Source organism: Primulina tabacum, chromosome 10 (genome assembly GCF_025594145.1).
Source record: "Primulina tabacum isolate GXHZ01 chromosome 10, ASM2559414v2, whole genome shotgun sequence".
Taxonomy (NCBI): Eukaryota; Viridiplantae; Streptophyta; class Magnoliopsida; order Lamiales; family Gesneriaceae; genus Primulina; species Primulina tabacum.
The window spans coordinates 6,353,987-6,370,485 of NC_134559.1; the positions used below are offsets into that span (position 1 = coordinate 6,353,987).

The following is a 16,499-nucleotide window of genomic DNA, read 5'->3' on the forward strand; positions in this document are numbered from 1 at the left end:
CTATTTATTATAATTCTGAATGAATGGATATTTTATCTTTCAAAAAAGATTAATGATTTTTTTGGTAATAATCTAATGCTAATAAATACAAAGATTTAGTACAAGATTATGTCCCACGTAAAAGGTAAGCCCAGTACGTAAATTGGTCCAGGTCCATATCCATATCCAGATCTGGATCCGGCCCCTTTTTCACCTATACGTCCATCTTGCTCCGTCTATATGAATGTGTGTGTGTGTGTATATATAGTAGCGCTCGTCCTTCGCTTGATCTTCCTAAGAAATCTCAGAATTCGCAGATTGTCTCGAAATCCCTCAGTAAGTATGAAATCTGAAACTCATATTCACCAAATTTTTGTTCGATTCGGGGACCCTAAAATCCCCACCCGTTCCATGATTTTCCGAAACCCGGGCCCTAATTTTACTCTCCGACACCTGAAATCTTTCCTTTTTCCTGGAGCTTCGGTGCCCCAGGAATCCCTTTTCTTCACTCTAAATGGCAAGCTCCTGTCAGACGCCACTCCGCTCTTTCCGAGTTCTCGAATCGTCCCTTTGTCAACTCTCACCGCCAATTTCCGATTATGCGGCGGCGGAGGAGATGGAGGAGCCACCGGGGCAGAGTCTCGAGACTGCTATCTGAATATGTACGCCGTGAAGAAGCCGGATAAGGTGGACCCGAATGAGTTACGTCTCTCCAAATGGGTTAACTGTAGTTTATCCAACGAGCCGCTGAGGCACCCCCTAGTTATTGATAAATTGGGGAATTTGTTCAATAAGGAGGCTTTAGTCGAGGGGCTGCTTTCGAAGAATTTGCCTAAGGAGCTTGGGTATATCAAGGGTTTGAAGGATATGATCGCGGTTGAGCTGGTGCAGATACCTGGGGTCAGGGGTGTTGATAGGGCTGTGAAATTCCAATGCCCGATTTCGGGCCTAGAATTCAACGGGAAATACAAGTTTTTTGCCATGAGAAGTTGTGGGCATGTTTTGAGCGCAAAGAGTTTGAAGGAGGTGAAGTCGTCGGCTTGTTTGGTTTGTCATAAAGAGTTTATAGAGAATGATAAAATTGTCATCAATGGGAGTGAAGATGAGGTAACTGCTTTGTGGGAGAAGATGAAGGAGGAGAAAGCTAAAAAGGATCATGGCAAGAAATCGAAGAAGGTGACCAATGTGAATGAGGAGGAGAAACCGGGGCAATTGACTGAGAATGGGAAGAAACATAGGATCGATTTAGTGAAAGGGGATGGCAATGGACTGTCTAAGAAGTTTAAGGCTACGGATACAATGCCAGCAAATGCAACCAAGGCTGTGTATGAATCGATTTTCACTTCAGCTAAGAAGTCAAATTTTAAGGAGACTTATAGCTGCAGATCATTGCCACTCGGTCGGAACTGATGAGAAAGTGCATGTGGAGTGGATTTATTGTCTTCGATTGCTGTATTGTATATCTTGAAACTGTGAATGCTTTAGCAAATAAATGTTTGATTTCAGACACTTTTTTTTAGCTGTTTGCTGTGATTTTGTAAGGATCGTGTGTTATCTCAATCATGGACTTGGTGCTTTCACGGGCTTTTCGCACGCACCTTTATCCGTATCATCATCTCATCTGGGGAAGTAGTTTCTTTCGGCTTTCACAACACCGGATAAGATCGAACAAATCCAAAAGGGCATCAAATCATTATATCCTTCAAGCTCTTGGCACATTAATCCGGAGTCATACGTGTAGTGACATAGAGAGATGTGAGTTCTTTCTCACTTAAAAAAATTAAAAAAAATCGTCAATTGACTTCATTACAATAAACACATAGTACTCGAAGTTCATGAAATTCTTTAAACAAATCTAAGAGGGAATTGACATTTAGAAATAATGAACAAAACACACAAGTGATTATGCATTGGTGCATGACTCAGTCACTGTATACTGGATTGGGATCTATGGAGGCTAATGTTTGAAGCTCCTCTATTTGATCAAATACTTGCATGTATTTTTCCTCAAGAGTCACCCACGCCTCTACTCCGTCGCCATTTCTAGTGTCCATAAGCCAAACAACATTAAGAAAATACGATTCCGAATCGCCTCCCGAATCCGATCTGGTGACCCATATGGGCTTTCCCCATCCAAAATCAACATTGTAAATACCAAAGTTACACCAACTCGAGATACAAATAAAGTCGGCTTCCTTGGGAATGTTACTCCAAGTTTCTTCAAGATTCTTGCAGTACCCTGAAAACCCTTGATCCCCAAGCATTCTTGTGACATAATCGTCATTAACCTTGCTTATTGCATCCCTTATTTTCCTCACCAAGTGTCCGAGATCCATTTCATTTCCATTGGTGCATGAGGCTGCCGCCATTCCACCGAAATTCCCGAAACAATCCGATGCAAACGGCAGCTGGGATCGTCTTCTCAGATTCACTGCATGAGTTACCAGCGATGTTGACTTGTCATTCGCAAGAGATGCAGCCATGAAACACTTCCATATTAGTGCTGACACGACTTCAACCCTACTCGGACGCTCCACGAGCGATTTCTCCTTTAGTTTGTTTATCGCAGAGGAATCGAACACAAAGCGTCTCATGACAGATTTCCCGACTCTGAGAAGCGGTCGTAGAGAACCATCTTGTGTCTGCATTTCTTCATTTTGCGGCAATAAATGTTGAAATAAGTAATTCGGACATATGCATTCTTTACTTGAACCTCGAGCAGTTGCAGCCCACGAATCCATAAAATTGATAATTGTTACTGCATCCCCCATCTTATGCCAGAAAACCACACCAATGGCGATCCCACCGCATTCGAAATGGTTCACTTGAATCATGGCGACGTTGTCACCTGGACCAAGCTCAGTATCCCATCCGAACTCAAGTGGTAAAAGGCAAGGCTGGGCCGGCCCCCGGGATTGATTATATCTAGAATCCGTCATCATTTTGCCTTCAATCTTGGCAACAACAAACGGAACCCCTTCATCTTTGCAATCAATGGATCGGCCATCTTTGCTTATTCGTCCCGCTAACGGATAAAATCTTGTCAAGATCACCGAAAGCGAGCGCTTCAGAAGCTGCACTCTTGTTTCAAAGGTCGTATCGGCTGATGATTTTGGATTACTTGGGAAATACATGATTATGGGAACAGGCATGGGGGCATTGGCCTGGTCCAACATGGAAATCTTGTAAGTTTGGAATTTATGAGGTGTTGGAGAAGATGGATACACTTTTTCATTTGAAATTATCTGCTTGATTTCAACTATTTTCATTGTTTTTTTCAAGAAATTTTTGTAAGAATGAAATCTTTCTTGGATGCGAATTATTGAGACGCCAAATCCCAAATTTATAGAAATCATAAAAGTTGAATATCGACACGTGCATGCACGAATAGTATACGCTGTATTTAATAATTGATTAAATAATTCTATGATTAGTAATTGAGAGATCAATATTTTTGTGCATGTAATATCATATGATATGATATCACAATAATTTGTGTGAGACGGTATCACAGGTCGTATTTTGTGAGAAAAATATTTTATTATGGTCATCCATTAAAAAATATTACTTTTTATGCTAAGAGTATTACTTTTTATTGTGAATAATAGTAGGATTGACCCGTCTCACAGATAAAATTCGTGAGACCATCTCACAAGAGACCTACTGGCAAAAACTTGTGTGAGACGGTCTCACGTATCGTATTTAGTGAGACGGATCTCTTATTGAGTCATCCATGAAAAATTATTACTTTTTATTGTGAATATCGGTAAGATTGACATGTCTCACAGATAAATATTCGTGGAGACCGTCTTACAAGAGACTTACTCTTTTTTTTTTTTTTTTTTTGTTATAGAGAACATGTAAAATGGAGAAAGAAAGATAAATTTTGTTGGTTGGTTGATGGATATATTAAACACCCCAAAAAAATTAACGGGAAATTGGCCTTCAGTCCCCAGCCTGTCGATTTTTTTTGTGTTCAGTCCCTGGGTACATTTTTTAGTACCACATTTCCACATGAAGTGTACCACATTTCCACATGAAGTGTACCACATTTTGTATGACATAGTACCACAATTTTGTGGGTAGGGAGTGAACCCAAAGAAATGTTTTGATTGAGGATTTTTCACCAACTTCCCCAAAAATTAATTTACAAAATAATATCTTTTTATATATATTCTCGAAATAGAGACTAGGATTATTTTTCGTATTATACTTCTGGTAAAACAAACTTGATTCATATAATTCAACTTAATCCATAATCATTTTTTTAATAAACCTAAAGTTATAAATTAGGTCTGACGGTGTTCCGATTAACTATATGTATGTGCAATTTTTATTTTATTTTTTCCCCCAATTGGTATATTTACAAAATTGTAATTTGCTCAACTTTGAAATATAAGAAAATAAAGAATCATATTTGGATGAAAGGGTTTGATCTGGAGAAAATAAATTTGATTCGACGAAGTATTTTAAGAATGATTATAATTTAAACTCATTTTTGTTGTAACTTCAAATACTTTCGATTACCATTACACTTAACTAAATCAATGAACAAAATGGGTTCATATTACAAAATATGATCAATCACACAAAAAAAAAAAAATACTAAGTTTTTGTAGAAAAATTTTAAGTACAAGTATTATATTGTTCCAAACTATAAAAATATAACATAAATGTTCGTACTACTGACGAGATTTGAGTCTAGATCCGAGACTTTTTTTCATCTCAGACAAATACAGTACAAATAAACAACTAAATCTATCTAAATAAATTAGGAAAACTACCCACCGTCAACGAGACTCGAACCTAACACCAACAAATCTCAAAACCTCAATCTTAACCATTGACCAAGCCATAGGCAAATTCCTGTAAATGAATGGAGAGCTTTACATAATTAGAAAAGTCAACTAATTTTTGTTAGCATATATATATATATAGTATATATATATATATGTATATATATATATTTTTTGAATTGGCTTCGCACATGAATTGACTTGGTTGTGCTAACAAGAATAGTTGACTTTATATATCTATATATAATTGACTTGCTTGTGCTAACAAAAGTTAGTTGAATATATATATATATATATATTTATTTATTTATTTATGCCTCAGATTGATTTTAACTCGGTCAAAGTTTACGGTTTATTAAAATATATAAGCTAAACTAAACTAATTATTGTATACATTCATAGTTTCTTTTTTCTTAGAAACCAAATTAGATTTAACTACTTAAATTACCAAAATCGACCAAATTAAATTTAACTACTTAAATGACCAAAATCGACTGAAAATACCGATATAGATGGTTTTTGTTTTTGCAAAAATGTATTACAAAAGCGGCTTTTGCTTGAAAATTAAAAATCTTGATTTCATGTTTCCAATTATCTGCTTTCTTTCCATTGTTTTCATTGTTTTGTTCTAATTTTCAAGAAACTTTTGTAATAATCAAATGTTTCTAGGATGCGCAGTTGCGAGCCGCCAAATCCCAAATTTATAGATATTGACGTGCCTCCACGAATTAATAGTATATATGCTATAATTAGTAGTTGAAACCATTCTATGAATAGCTATCTTCGAATTTATTTATTGACGTGCATCCACGAATAGTATATGCTTTAAAATTAGCTATGATGACTTTTAGAGGAACTTTTTGACATTTCGACGCTGAACTCTTTTTTTTTTAACGATTAAAAACTTATTCGAGGTCGTTCATTAAATTTATCGAGTTTAGCTCGAGCTTAAAGATATTCGGCTCGTAATCTCGCGAGCATGTTCACTTTATGTGGCTCGAGCCTATCTAATTTGTTGGGTCGTGAGTATACGTACAATAACTTAAGTATTGGAAGACAACTTGCATTGTCTTACATTGATATTTGAGTAAAAGAGAAGTGATTGAAATGCCATCAAATGAGAAGTTTAGCCCCTTAAATTATCATATCTTAGTCGGTCTTTTGGCTGAGAATGTTCAACGATTTGTTTAACGAGCTAAAAAGTGCGTCCGCTTAACGAGCTGAGGTCGACCCAGAATTGTTAAACGTGATAAACAAGCTATTAATGAACTAAGCTATAGCTATTTGCGATCGAGTTTAGTAATTTTAAAATAATCCAAGCTCAAACCTCATGATAAAATTAAAAGCTCGAATCGAGCTCGAATTTGAAGGTGATAATTTCAAATCCATTGATTTATTTAGACAAATCCATTGATAATGAATTTCAAATCTCAAACAGTTATTTTTTCAAATCATTACGATGGATTTCAAATTTTTTTCGAATAAAATAATTTCAAATTCATCCCTCGTCGTTTTGACGCTTGAATATCCCATATTGGAATTGGACTTTGCAATGCTCCTTTTGACACAGTGATTTTGGTCATTTTTACCAAAACCGAAATCTCATATTTGTATTTTGTATATTACATTGCAAGCGGTTGAAAATTAAGGGTATTCAGAAATCAACAAAATCAATGAAAGCCGAGAATTGATTCAAGCTACATACTTTAGATTGATTTTTACGTCGTCAAAGAGTGAATCGGCTCTTAAAATCAACCAAACTAAACTGACTTAATTGGTATGAACTTAAAAATCGAGAAAATTATACAATTTTGTTTCTATATATTTATCATTTTATTATATTTTGGTCAACGATCTTCCATCAAAGTTCAATTTTAATCAATTATCTTTGTTTTGTTTTTTCTCGACAGTTTTATTTTTTTTCTTTGCGGTCTTAACGTGACATTGACATGTCACATCAACATTGAAAAAAGACTTAAATTTCAAAAAATAAAATAAAAAATAGATATGATACTAAAATCTAATTTCGACAACGTAGATAACCAAAATTGCAAAAATAAATATATGACTAAAACAACAAGTTTCCAATTAAAAAATTCACCTTTCAACTATGGACTTAAACATATCGAATCAAAATTTTTTATGACGAATATTGTTACAAACATTTTTGTAGCAAACTAGTTCGCTCAATTGAAGAAAGCAATAGAAATACATATGGTTGGAGGATAAAATTATGTTCTTGATTATCATATAAAAAGAATGGGATGAAGTTTTTTGGTGGATAAATAATTTATTTGAAGATTTATATTAGTATGTTGTTTTAGATTTTATTGGTAGATATTTTGATTAAATTAAATAACTGATATATATTCGTTTATTACATCTAAACTATATAATTTAAATTATGTTTTAACTTTAAAAGATTTTAAAAAAATCAAAGTTCGGTTATTATAATTCATTATTTGAATAGACATGAAATTCAATAAGACAGTGAAGTTTACTTTGAAAATGTGCTAATGGGAACAAAATAAAAAATGGTTATAATTCATGATTTGAATTGAATTTGTATACTGATTTAAATTAAAAATCATACTGTTCTTTATTATAAAAATAACAAGTGGTCAGGTATGTGCGCGAGGAATGAACATATGGAACGTGAACCTTACAAATGACCTAACATGGGCAGAACGTGTGTTTCAACTATAAACAGTCCAACACATAAAGATGAAACCCGAGCTTTGATACCATATTAGGATTGAGATTTAGATCCAACTCAACCACAAAAGTTAGATATTTATTGATTAAACTTAACAAATCGATCTTCAGAAAATTTTAATAAATCAATTAGCTAAACGTTAGAGCACGTTAAATGTCAACTTTTAACTTGGTGGAAAAACACCAACAATTTTAATTTAAATACTAAAAAGTAAAAACATTTGACATTCATGAGGTATCATTTACTTAAATTGAAATGAATTAGATATCCAGAGCAGGTTTTAAGTTGAGACATTTGACACTCGCGATTTCGGATTTTGTTCTGCTATCGTATGAGAATCGAGTTTTAGTTTTATACTTTCATTTTTTTTGTTATTTTGATAATTTATTTTGCAGTTTTAGTCATTTTACATTAAAATGTTTACGTGATACTGAACATATTAAAACCACATCAACGCATAAAATACCAAATTTACAATTTTCCCCTAAAATTTAATCCATCAGTCACCATTAGTAGTGTCTAGGGATGGTATACCGTACCGTATCGTATCGAAAATCTTATACCGAATACCGTACCGAAAATTACGGTATACCGATTTTCGGTATACTGAAATTTTCGGTACATATAATTAGCATACCGATTATACCGAAATTGTACGGTATACCGAAATTTCGGTACGATATCGGTATATAACGTTTTATACCGAAAAAACCTTACATTTTAAATTTTTTTATAAATTTATTGTTTTAAAATGTTATATATTTTAAAAAATTTGTATATTTTTCGGTATTTCGGTATTCTGGAATATACCGAAATTTTCAAATTGCATATCGTTACCGTACCGAAATCTTCGGTATACCGAAAAGTCGATAAATTCGGCATTTTTTCGGGACGGTAATCCCGGTATAGCGAAAACCAACTGTATTTTTTCCCACCCCCAGTAGTGTCCATATTAAGAAAACACGATCCCAAATCGCCTCCGGAGTTCGATCTAGTGATCCATATGGGCTTTCTCCATTCAAAATCAACTTTCTGTAGACCAAAATTGCACCGACTCGAGATACATAAAAGGTCAACTTTATATGGAACTTATCAGAAGTGTGTTATTATGCATGTATTAACAGAAATCGAAAAAACAAACTTAAGGAGAATTCATAGGCTCGTAGCACATCTGATACCGAGGTCTCAAATTTAAGACGAGATCTCGAATCTGAGACCCAATTGTAACAAAAATATATCCTCCTAACTCGAAACCTTTTACCTAGTGGAAAGCAACCAGGTTTGGGATATATAAATTAACATTACACTATTGTTTAAACAAAATTTCGTGGTTAATATAAATTTCTGAGCTGTTTTTGAAAGTTAATTGCATTTATTTATTTCAATTGGGCGTTTTAATTTGTAAAATAAATCGAAACATCATATTTAATTTTGAGGGACCCTTTTTTACCCCTTGTGTTTTGAGAAACTTCATCAGACAATTTTTTAGGTTTCGTCGAGAGTACATGTTGGGTGCAATAATTGTCCTTACTTAGTAGCGATCAAACCGTGGTGCTTGAGATCTTGTGCGATTTAAAAGATTTGAGTTGTACCATTAGTACTATCTATAGCTTTTGGTAAAGCGGCAAGTGCTCGGTCCTACAATTGGTATCAGAGCCAAGGTCACGGGTTCGATTTCAACTGATTGCAAGGATTGCAATTATTGAGAGAGAGATTGTTGGGTGCAATAATTGTCCTTACTTAGTAGAGCGATCGAACCGTAGTGTTTGAGCTGCTAGTGTGGTTTAAAAAATTTGAGTTGCATCATTACTACAGCTATAGCTTTTGGTAAAGCGTATGCGCTTGGTCCTACAGTACATTTACTTCTTTTTCCCTCGAGAATCTCTTAATTTATTTTATTAATAATTAATAATAATGGTTATAATTTTTGTAAGAGCATAACAAAAATTTAATGAAAACTTGATTTGTTTTTTCATACACTGGTATTTCACATTTGCGATACACGAACTGTATCTCGTATATTATATGATTTATAAATTAAGGCACCTAATCAATGTTGACTTTGAATATTTAAATATTTTGTCTATGTTTTGGATCATCAGATTTGTGAATAATATATCTAAAAATGTATTTTGGAAGTTTTGCATGAGAAACGAACATATTTATCGTATACATATATCTTTAAATCGAGACATTTACTCGAGGTTGAAATAATTATGTGATACATATATTTAACTGAAATTATTAAAATTACTTTGGAAATACTGCTTTATGGCGTCAAATCACTTAATCAATGTTGACTTAGTCACTTAGTTAACAATAACAAAAGATACACACGCGGTGTATGTGTTATGATTATTATTTTTAATTTGATCAAATAATACTAAACAATTAACACGAAATTATTTTTAATTTAAAAGAGTTGTTCGATTTAAAAGAAAGTTTTGTTTAGATTTTTTTCTATGTAAAATATGGAGTGACTTGAGGAGGTTTTTAGTAGGGTAAGAATGGTAATTATGGAATAAAATATTTTGATGTCCTCAAAAGTAGTTACTCTAAGAGTCTCACACTCAATAATATAGTATAAATTTAATAATCTTTCTGAAACATTTTTCAAAATATACATACTACATTCATCTCAATTATACATGTCACGTTTCTTTTTCGTTTTTCTTCTTTTATATATATATATATATATATATATATATATAGTGTTATGCTAAATGTACACCTAAAATTACACTTTATTATATTTTGCATTTAAATTATAAAAAGACCTTTAAAATCTTTATGGGAATGTGAGATGCACATGGGACAAAAAAATTGTATCCTTATATCCACTTTGGAAATATAATAGATTGAATTTTTTATTTTATTTTATTTTTTATTACAACACATGTGGGGAAGAGAATCGAATCCGGAGAGGGAAGCCAGCTAATCTGGCAGATGAGATCACTGAGCTACAAGTCCGGTCTCTAAAATAGATTGAATTTGACCCTATGCCAAATGAAATAGCCTTTTACATCTGGCAAATGTCCTTGTAATTCTATTTCAAATGATGTCCAAGTTGTCATCCCACGGAGGATTATATCAATCAATGGGTACATATTATCCTATACCCGTAATTATTTACAGCCGTTGGATGGATCTATGTGAACCCCAAATATTTTCATGTACCCACAAAGTATAACAACACATTCAATCAATGAGCATAACTAGATATTTTAAATGTGGTGGGGCGTAATTTGTTTCAATATATATATATATATATATATATGAGTAGCTCTCTTGTGAGACGGTTTAACGAATCTTTATCTGTGAGATAGGTTAACCCTACCGATATTCACAATAAAAAGTAACACTCTTAGCATAAAAAGTAATATTTTTTTATGGATGACCTAAATAAGATATCTGTCTCACAAAATACGACCCGTGAGACCATATCACACAAGTTTTTGCCTTATTTCAATATATATATATATAAAATGTGACATAAGTCTTGAAACATATTATTTGGAGGTGGCATTCTATTTTTATTATAATTGTCGTTCTTGCGGCCACTTATTCTAAAATTTTGCATCAATTCAATTACTTAGTATATAAAATAATGGGAATTGTATAATTTATCAAATTTATTGATCTCAATCAATTTAATATACAAATAATTTTTAAAAATTATGAAACTGTAAAAAAGAATATCGTAAAACTTATTTCATAATATATATTATTTTACTTAGAAATATTACATGATAAAAGTTTAATTTAAATAAAATTAACATATATAGAGTTTATTTTATTTACTCATGTTGACATGATACATTAAGCAATATATATTTTATTTTTTTAAAATAATCAAATTATTAAGCATATGTATTAATGCATTTATGGACAATATATATCCGCGGGGCAAGAGTGTAATTCCGTCCTTGACTTGGAATGCATGGAACCTTCGTTAAAGTAAAAGTATTATGAAGTAAAAATGGGTTTTACGTACTAGCTAGGAAGAAGTGGAGCTGTAGACAAAACATGGAGGGCAAAGTAAAATCTGATCGATCGATCTGCCCTCCAATGGCATGTGATGTTTCATAAATATGCTTGGATTATTATATATTTGAGCAATCAAATTCCTAACGGGCCCCAGTGTTGATCAGAATCTTGCATAGAACAAAATATGAGAAAGAAGAAGTAATACGTGACTATCTCTTACACAATATATAAGTCAAAAAATAAGTTGGAAGTATTAGGTCTGTTCATCCAATATCATCTTTAAAAGAGCAGGTGGACGGGGAAAAAAATTCTTTTGGAGGAGAAAGTCTCAAGATTTTTGAGGTGCAAATGAAGGAGAAATCATGGGTTTGCACTCTTGTCACGCAGCTTTCTCTCTGCATTGCAGTCTATGTTGCTCTCAATAAAGGCGGACGACCCGAGAAGCGTTCACTCGGGATCAGCGCAGGCCAAGGCAGGCCAGTCGATGTATACTTTGCAAGCGTTGGCGGCGGATTCAGGCCGCTTGAGGAACAAACCCTTTTGCTCGAACAGGTAAGATCTTTATGCTCTTTAATGGGTTTTTTTGTTTTATTATGAAAAGGATCGAGGTACGCGTCTCACGAATCAACGGTTTATTTCGAATCAACGGTTTATTTGTGTCCGATAAAAGAAATAAGGACTGTTCTGTCCAAAATACATCGACTAGCCCCTCCACTGATAGTACCTGTGTTCGCCTAGAGCCACCCCTCGAGTGATATAACATGAGTTTATCACTATATAATTCTAGTCATTCTCTAATTTTCACTGGTATTAGTTTGGAATGAAACTGAAATTTTTTTCATCAAGTTAGAAAGTTACAAGGAGTGATGAATATGCCAAGGACGTTCATGCACGACTATAAGAACCAGTTTATTTCGAAGCTCTTTACGCCTACCAATGTTAGCTGGACTAATCCATTATGATGACACTCATTAGGGAAAAAACATAGAGAGAAACAACAATAGAGAGTTTTGGGAGTTGTAGTCACAGACTCACAGTCGATACCGTTTGGGGGTGTCACAATCATATCAGATCATGGATGTTTATCAGGTCGTGAGTCCTAAACTCGACACAACACCGTCAACATGATCCAATAATTTGGAAATTCATATATGTGGTTTCAATCTACATCACTTTGTAATGATTCTATTTATGCATTATGAATTTTTTCAAGAATCTGTTTTGACTTTTTTTCAAAAAAATGTTAATGAAGATGGTGAAGGCGGTCGAAACCTACAAGGTGCAGTTTGTGATCAATATTAGTGAACTTGGGGAATATGATCCGCTTCTGAAGAATGTAAGAATTGAGAATCTATTTGTCGTTGCTTATTTTCTATCTTATATAATAGCTTCGACTCCGGTTTATGCTTCTCCGAGTTATTGGATCAAGATTGTAGTGATAGGATGCAAAGTTTCAGCCTTCCAATAGGTTGTACGTGGAGTAGTTGAACACATGAATATGAGTAACTGTTTGCTCTCGAATAAAAAGAATAAACATGCTTCATATGTAATTTTCTTGGAAAGCTGTCACTTCAAGATACAACAAGTCACTTTCTCATCATCAAATTTAATGGGGATACTGGTTATCATAGCCTTAATTTATATGTGAAAAATGTTTTTCGACTTCTTTGAAGTGAATCAAGTTTCATTATGATACACAATTTGTCAAACAAGAAAATTGGTGCCCGGCAACAATCTCTGAATGAATTTTAGATTCTTTCTTGAAGCATGTTTTTTGTAGGATACGGCGGTATCAGTGCTTTCATTGTTTTCAAAAGCTATACATATATGTTGTTGTTGTCAAATTTCCCCCCTTGGGATGATAGATTCTTGGCTGACAAATTACTCTCAGTTACAACTGTTTCCAACTTTCTGGTAATAAAAAAATAGAATTCGTTCTAGATCGGAGCTGAATTATGTGATTGTTCCTTCATTGTTGGGTTGACATTTAGTTTATGAATTTGGAAATTTTATTTTGAAGTGCAAACTAGTTCTAATAAGCTACACAATGACTCCTCTGTATACAGGCATCGTGGCACCCTGAGTTGCGAGAAATTCCTTGGTGTGTTCTCCTCTACAGTTCTTTATCATTTATTGTATATTAAATTTTTAGTAGGCACATTCTGTTGATTTTATTCAACACTGGATGATCTTCTTTTTCCACTTTGTCATCTCCCCACACAACCTGTAGGTACACTACAGTCACCACTAAAGCATCGAAAGGAGAAGGAAAAAACTACTTTGTTGACAGAATCAGAATACCATATGGACAAACTTTAGATATTATTGCACTGGATACCAAACTGGTCCAGGTGAGATATGTTTGCTGTAAATATGTCTTCTTATATGGTCTTCAATTATATTTTCTGCAAACATGTTAGGTTTTATTATCGATCATTAAGGTTCTTGTCTGGACTACTAACTGGACAGGTGTTTTTTTTTTTTTGCCTTTTGTTTCGCGTAATCTTTATTTGACCGTGTATTCAGGTTAAAAAAAATGCACACCATCATTCTGAAGCCGTGTTTAGTGTTTACCCATCCACACCATTGTCAAACGTTAACTATAAGTTTTATCGTCTCTTGTCCCACTTACTACCGAGCTTAATGGTCTAAATGGGTGATTAGAGCCAGAGTCTTGGCAGATATATGAGGCAAGTGCCACATGTTTCGAGCATGTTGTAATATGACTGCAGGTGGATTAGCATTTGAGTGATTAAGAGTGTTATCTTTCTTGTGGAATCTTATGGACAATACTTGTTAGCCTTTAATTTACATTATAATCACTTAAAATATTAATTTTATCCAATTGTGTGTAAGAATGTGACATATGACTTCCGTTGTTCTGACCAGGAGGTTGCCAATATTACTATGTAGATACACACACGCACATGCTTTGATAATCAATTTGGAGACGCTTGAAATGCTGTTGAAATATACATGAGAATTTATGTTAAAAATACCAGAGCTTAAATTATGGTTTGTAGTACTTGTGATCAATAACTCTGTTGGTTTTACCTTTCATTCTTGTTCTTCCCTATTTACAAACAGTGCAGTGAAACATTATTGATCCTATGGTTTTTAGAATCCGTCAACTGTCCCTGGAAAAGATCAGCTTCAGTGGTTGATGAGGACTCTGAACAAAAGCGATGTTGACTGGTATTTTGCAGTTTCTTGTAATTTGTAAATCTGTATATATTTGTTGTATTCTGATGCTTTGTCAATCATCCCATAATAAGACAATGGAAGAAAAACACTTGTTTTTTATGGATAAACTGCATTTTTTTTTTACTTTGGACAACTGCCCATGTCTTGGTGGAGAAACCATTTATCGTTTTTACATCACAGAGCGTAGAAACAAAATCTCAAAGATAAGCTGCAATATATTATATATCTTGTACGTAAAACTCTATTTCACTCTTCCATTACATTCCAGCCCCACCACGCGACGCTTATTTTTTTGATGCTCCTTCTAGTCGTTTGAACTTCTTTTCCTCTCCTTTAATACAGGAAACTCGTTGTTGGATTCCACCAATTGTTCACATATGACTACAATATTCAGAAAATTAAAGAACAAGAAACAACTTCTAGGCCCTTGCTCAGCACATTATTGCGTTATGGAGTGGTAAGCATAAGTCTCACACAATCCCACCCCTTAGTTTTATTTTTGTTCCAAAAGATTACATCAGTTCATTCTTTGCTGCACTCTATGATGTTCCATTCGTATGGAATTGGCCACTGAATTCAATATTGCATGCCCTTTTTCCTTTTGTCCATTTAGGATGCCTACATGAGCAGCCTAATACTTGCGGACCATGTCCAAAGAGAAGCAACACAGCTGACTAATATAGGACCAACAGATAAAGGTCCTTATTTTATTTCCCTGAATCAGAACATTGTACCTATAGTGTGAGTGCTTACATTTCTAAGCTTCTACAACATTACTTCTTAAAAATGGAGACTTACGGGTAATTGCCATTTTCTTGTCTACATGCATATTCCAGGGAAACAGACAACGGGTTTCTTCTCCACTCCGTCACTTCGTTGGAAATGGTAAGTACTGACCTTATATCCAATTTCAAAGGATTATTGATCTGTTCAGTCTTTATAACATTTCCCCAAAACCAAAAAGTTCGATTTCGCTAATCGTATAAACTTGAAGTGCTAGTAGTGACACTTGGTTATGTAGGTAACGTTCTTTGTAACATTGACGGGGGAAGTTGAGAACATGGTATCGTTTCGACAAATGGGTAGGGCAGTGATGTAATCTGCAGATGAGACCTCATTTTTATTTCTGGCCATTGTATGTATATTTATCGAAAAATGCGGATAATTTTGTAATTTCAAATACACTTTGTAACACAATGTGTAATCCTGATTATATATGTAGCATGATCCATATTTATTTGGATATTTTTCCTTGTTTAAAATCCATGAGCTCGCGATTTTTATGTTGTTTTCGGCTAGAGGCTGTTCTTTTCCCGAACAGATCGAACTTGGCATTGCACGTTCTTTGTTGATTCATAATGGATGTAAATATTTATGGCAAGTAGATCTTTGTAAAATATGCTAACCCTTTTATGCTTTCGTTGCTTTATTTTATCAATGATGCGATCCGGGTGAAAAGGGTGAGCCGGGTCGGGTGCTCCGCCGGATCTGCTATCAATGATGTTGTTCAAGAAAATGAGCACAGTAAATGGATATATGAGCTATAGCTTCCACTGTGACCTACAGACAAGGAGATGAACTTGTGAATGGACGCCGGAGTGGTGTCCGACATGGCCACTCCGATGCTTGAGTCAGCAGATGAAGATGAAGGAGAATGACAATATATGTGAAGATATATGTAAATGCCAAGAATCTTGAATCAAGAAAATAGCTCTCTCGTTTATGGAATACATACCTGCTATTTATAGGAGAAAATGTAGTAAGTATCTTGTTTTCAGTGCCTACTTGCCACTTGCCCTCTTAGATGTTGACTTCCT

The 16,499-nt window shown here is 34.1% G+C and overlaps 3 protein-coding genes across 5 annotated transcripts; 2 read left to right on the forward strand and 1 right to left on the reverse strand.

The window, feature by feature from the left end:
* Window positions 1-229: 229 nt before the first annotated feature.
* LOC142505065 (uncharacterized) lies at window positions 230-1,559 on the forward strand. Its single transcript, XM_075617885.1, has one exon. The coding sequence runs from the start codon at window positions 322-324 to the stop codon at window positions 1,387-1,389; it is 1,068 nt and encodes a 355-aa protein (XP_075474000.1). The 5' UTR covers window positions 230-321; the 3' UTR covers window positions 1,390-1,559.
* A 256-nt stretch (window positions 1,560-1,815) lies between these two features.
* On the reverse strand, window positions 1,816-3,303 carry LOC142505472 (epi-neemfruitin B 7-O-acetyltransferse L7AT-like). Its single transcript, XM_075618456.1, has one exon. It carries the CDS (start codon window positions 3,246-3,248, stop codon window positions 1,902-1,904), a length of 1,347 nt encoding a protein of 448 aa, XP_075474571.1. The 5' UTR covers window positions 3,249-3,303; the 3' UTR covers window positions 1,816-1,901.
* An 8,099-nt stretch (window positions 3,304-11,402) lies between these two features.
* On the forward strand, window positions 11,403-15,944 carry LOC142505887 (uncharacterized). Of its 3 annotated transcripts, none has more exons than XM_075619027.1 (9): window positions 11,406-12,030; window positions 12,731-12,814; window positions 13,545-13,579; window positions 13,709-13,829; window positions 14,600-14,673; window positions 15,025-15,139; window positions 15,296-15,380; window positions 15,519-15,567; window positions 15,704-15,944. In XM_075619027.1, exons 1-9 carry the CDS (start codon window positions 11,827-11,829, stop codon window positions 15,705-15,707), a joined length of 771 nt encoding a protein of 256 aa, XP_075475142.1. In that variant the 5' UTR covers window positions 11,406-11,826; the 3' UTR covers window positions 15,708-15,944. The 3 variants fall into 3 exon arrangements, with proteins under 3 accessions (XP_075475141.1, XP_075475142.1, XP_075475140.1); XM_075619025.1 differs by having other exon boundaries at window positions 11,415-12,030; window positions 15,296-15,423; XM_075619026.1 differs by lacking the exon at window positions 12,731-12,814 and having other exon boundaries at window positions 11,403-12,030; window positions 15,296-15,423.
* Window positions 15,945-16,499: the final 555 nt, after the last annotated feature.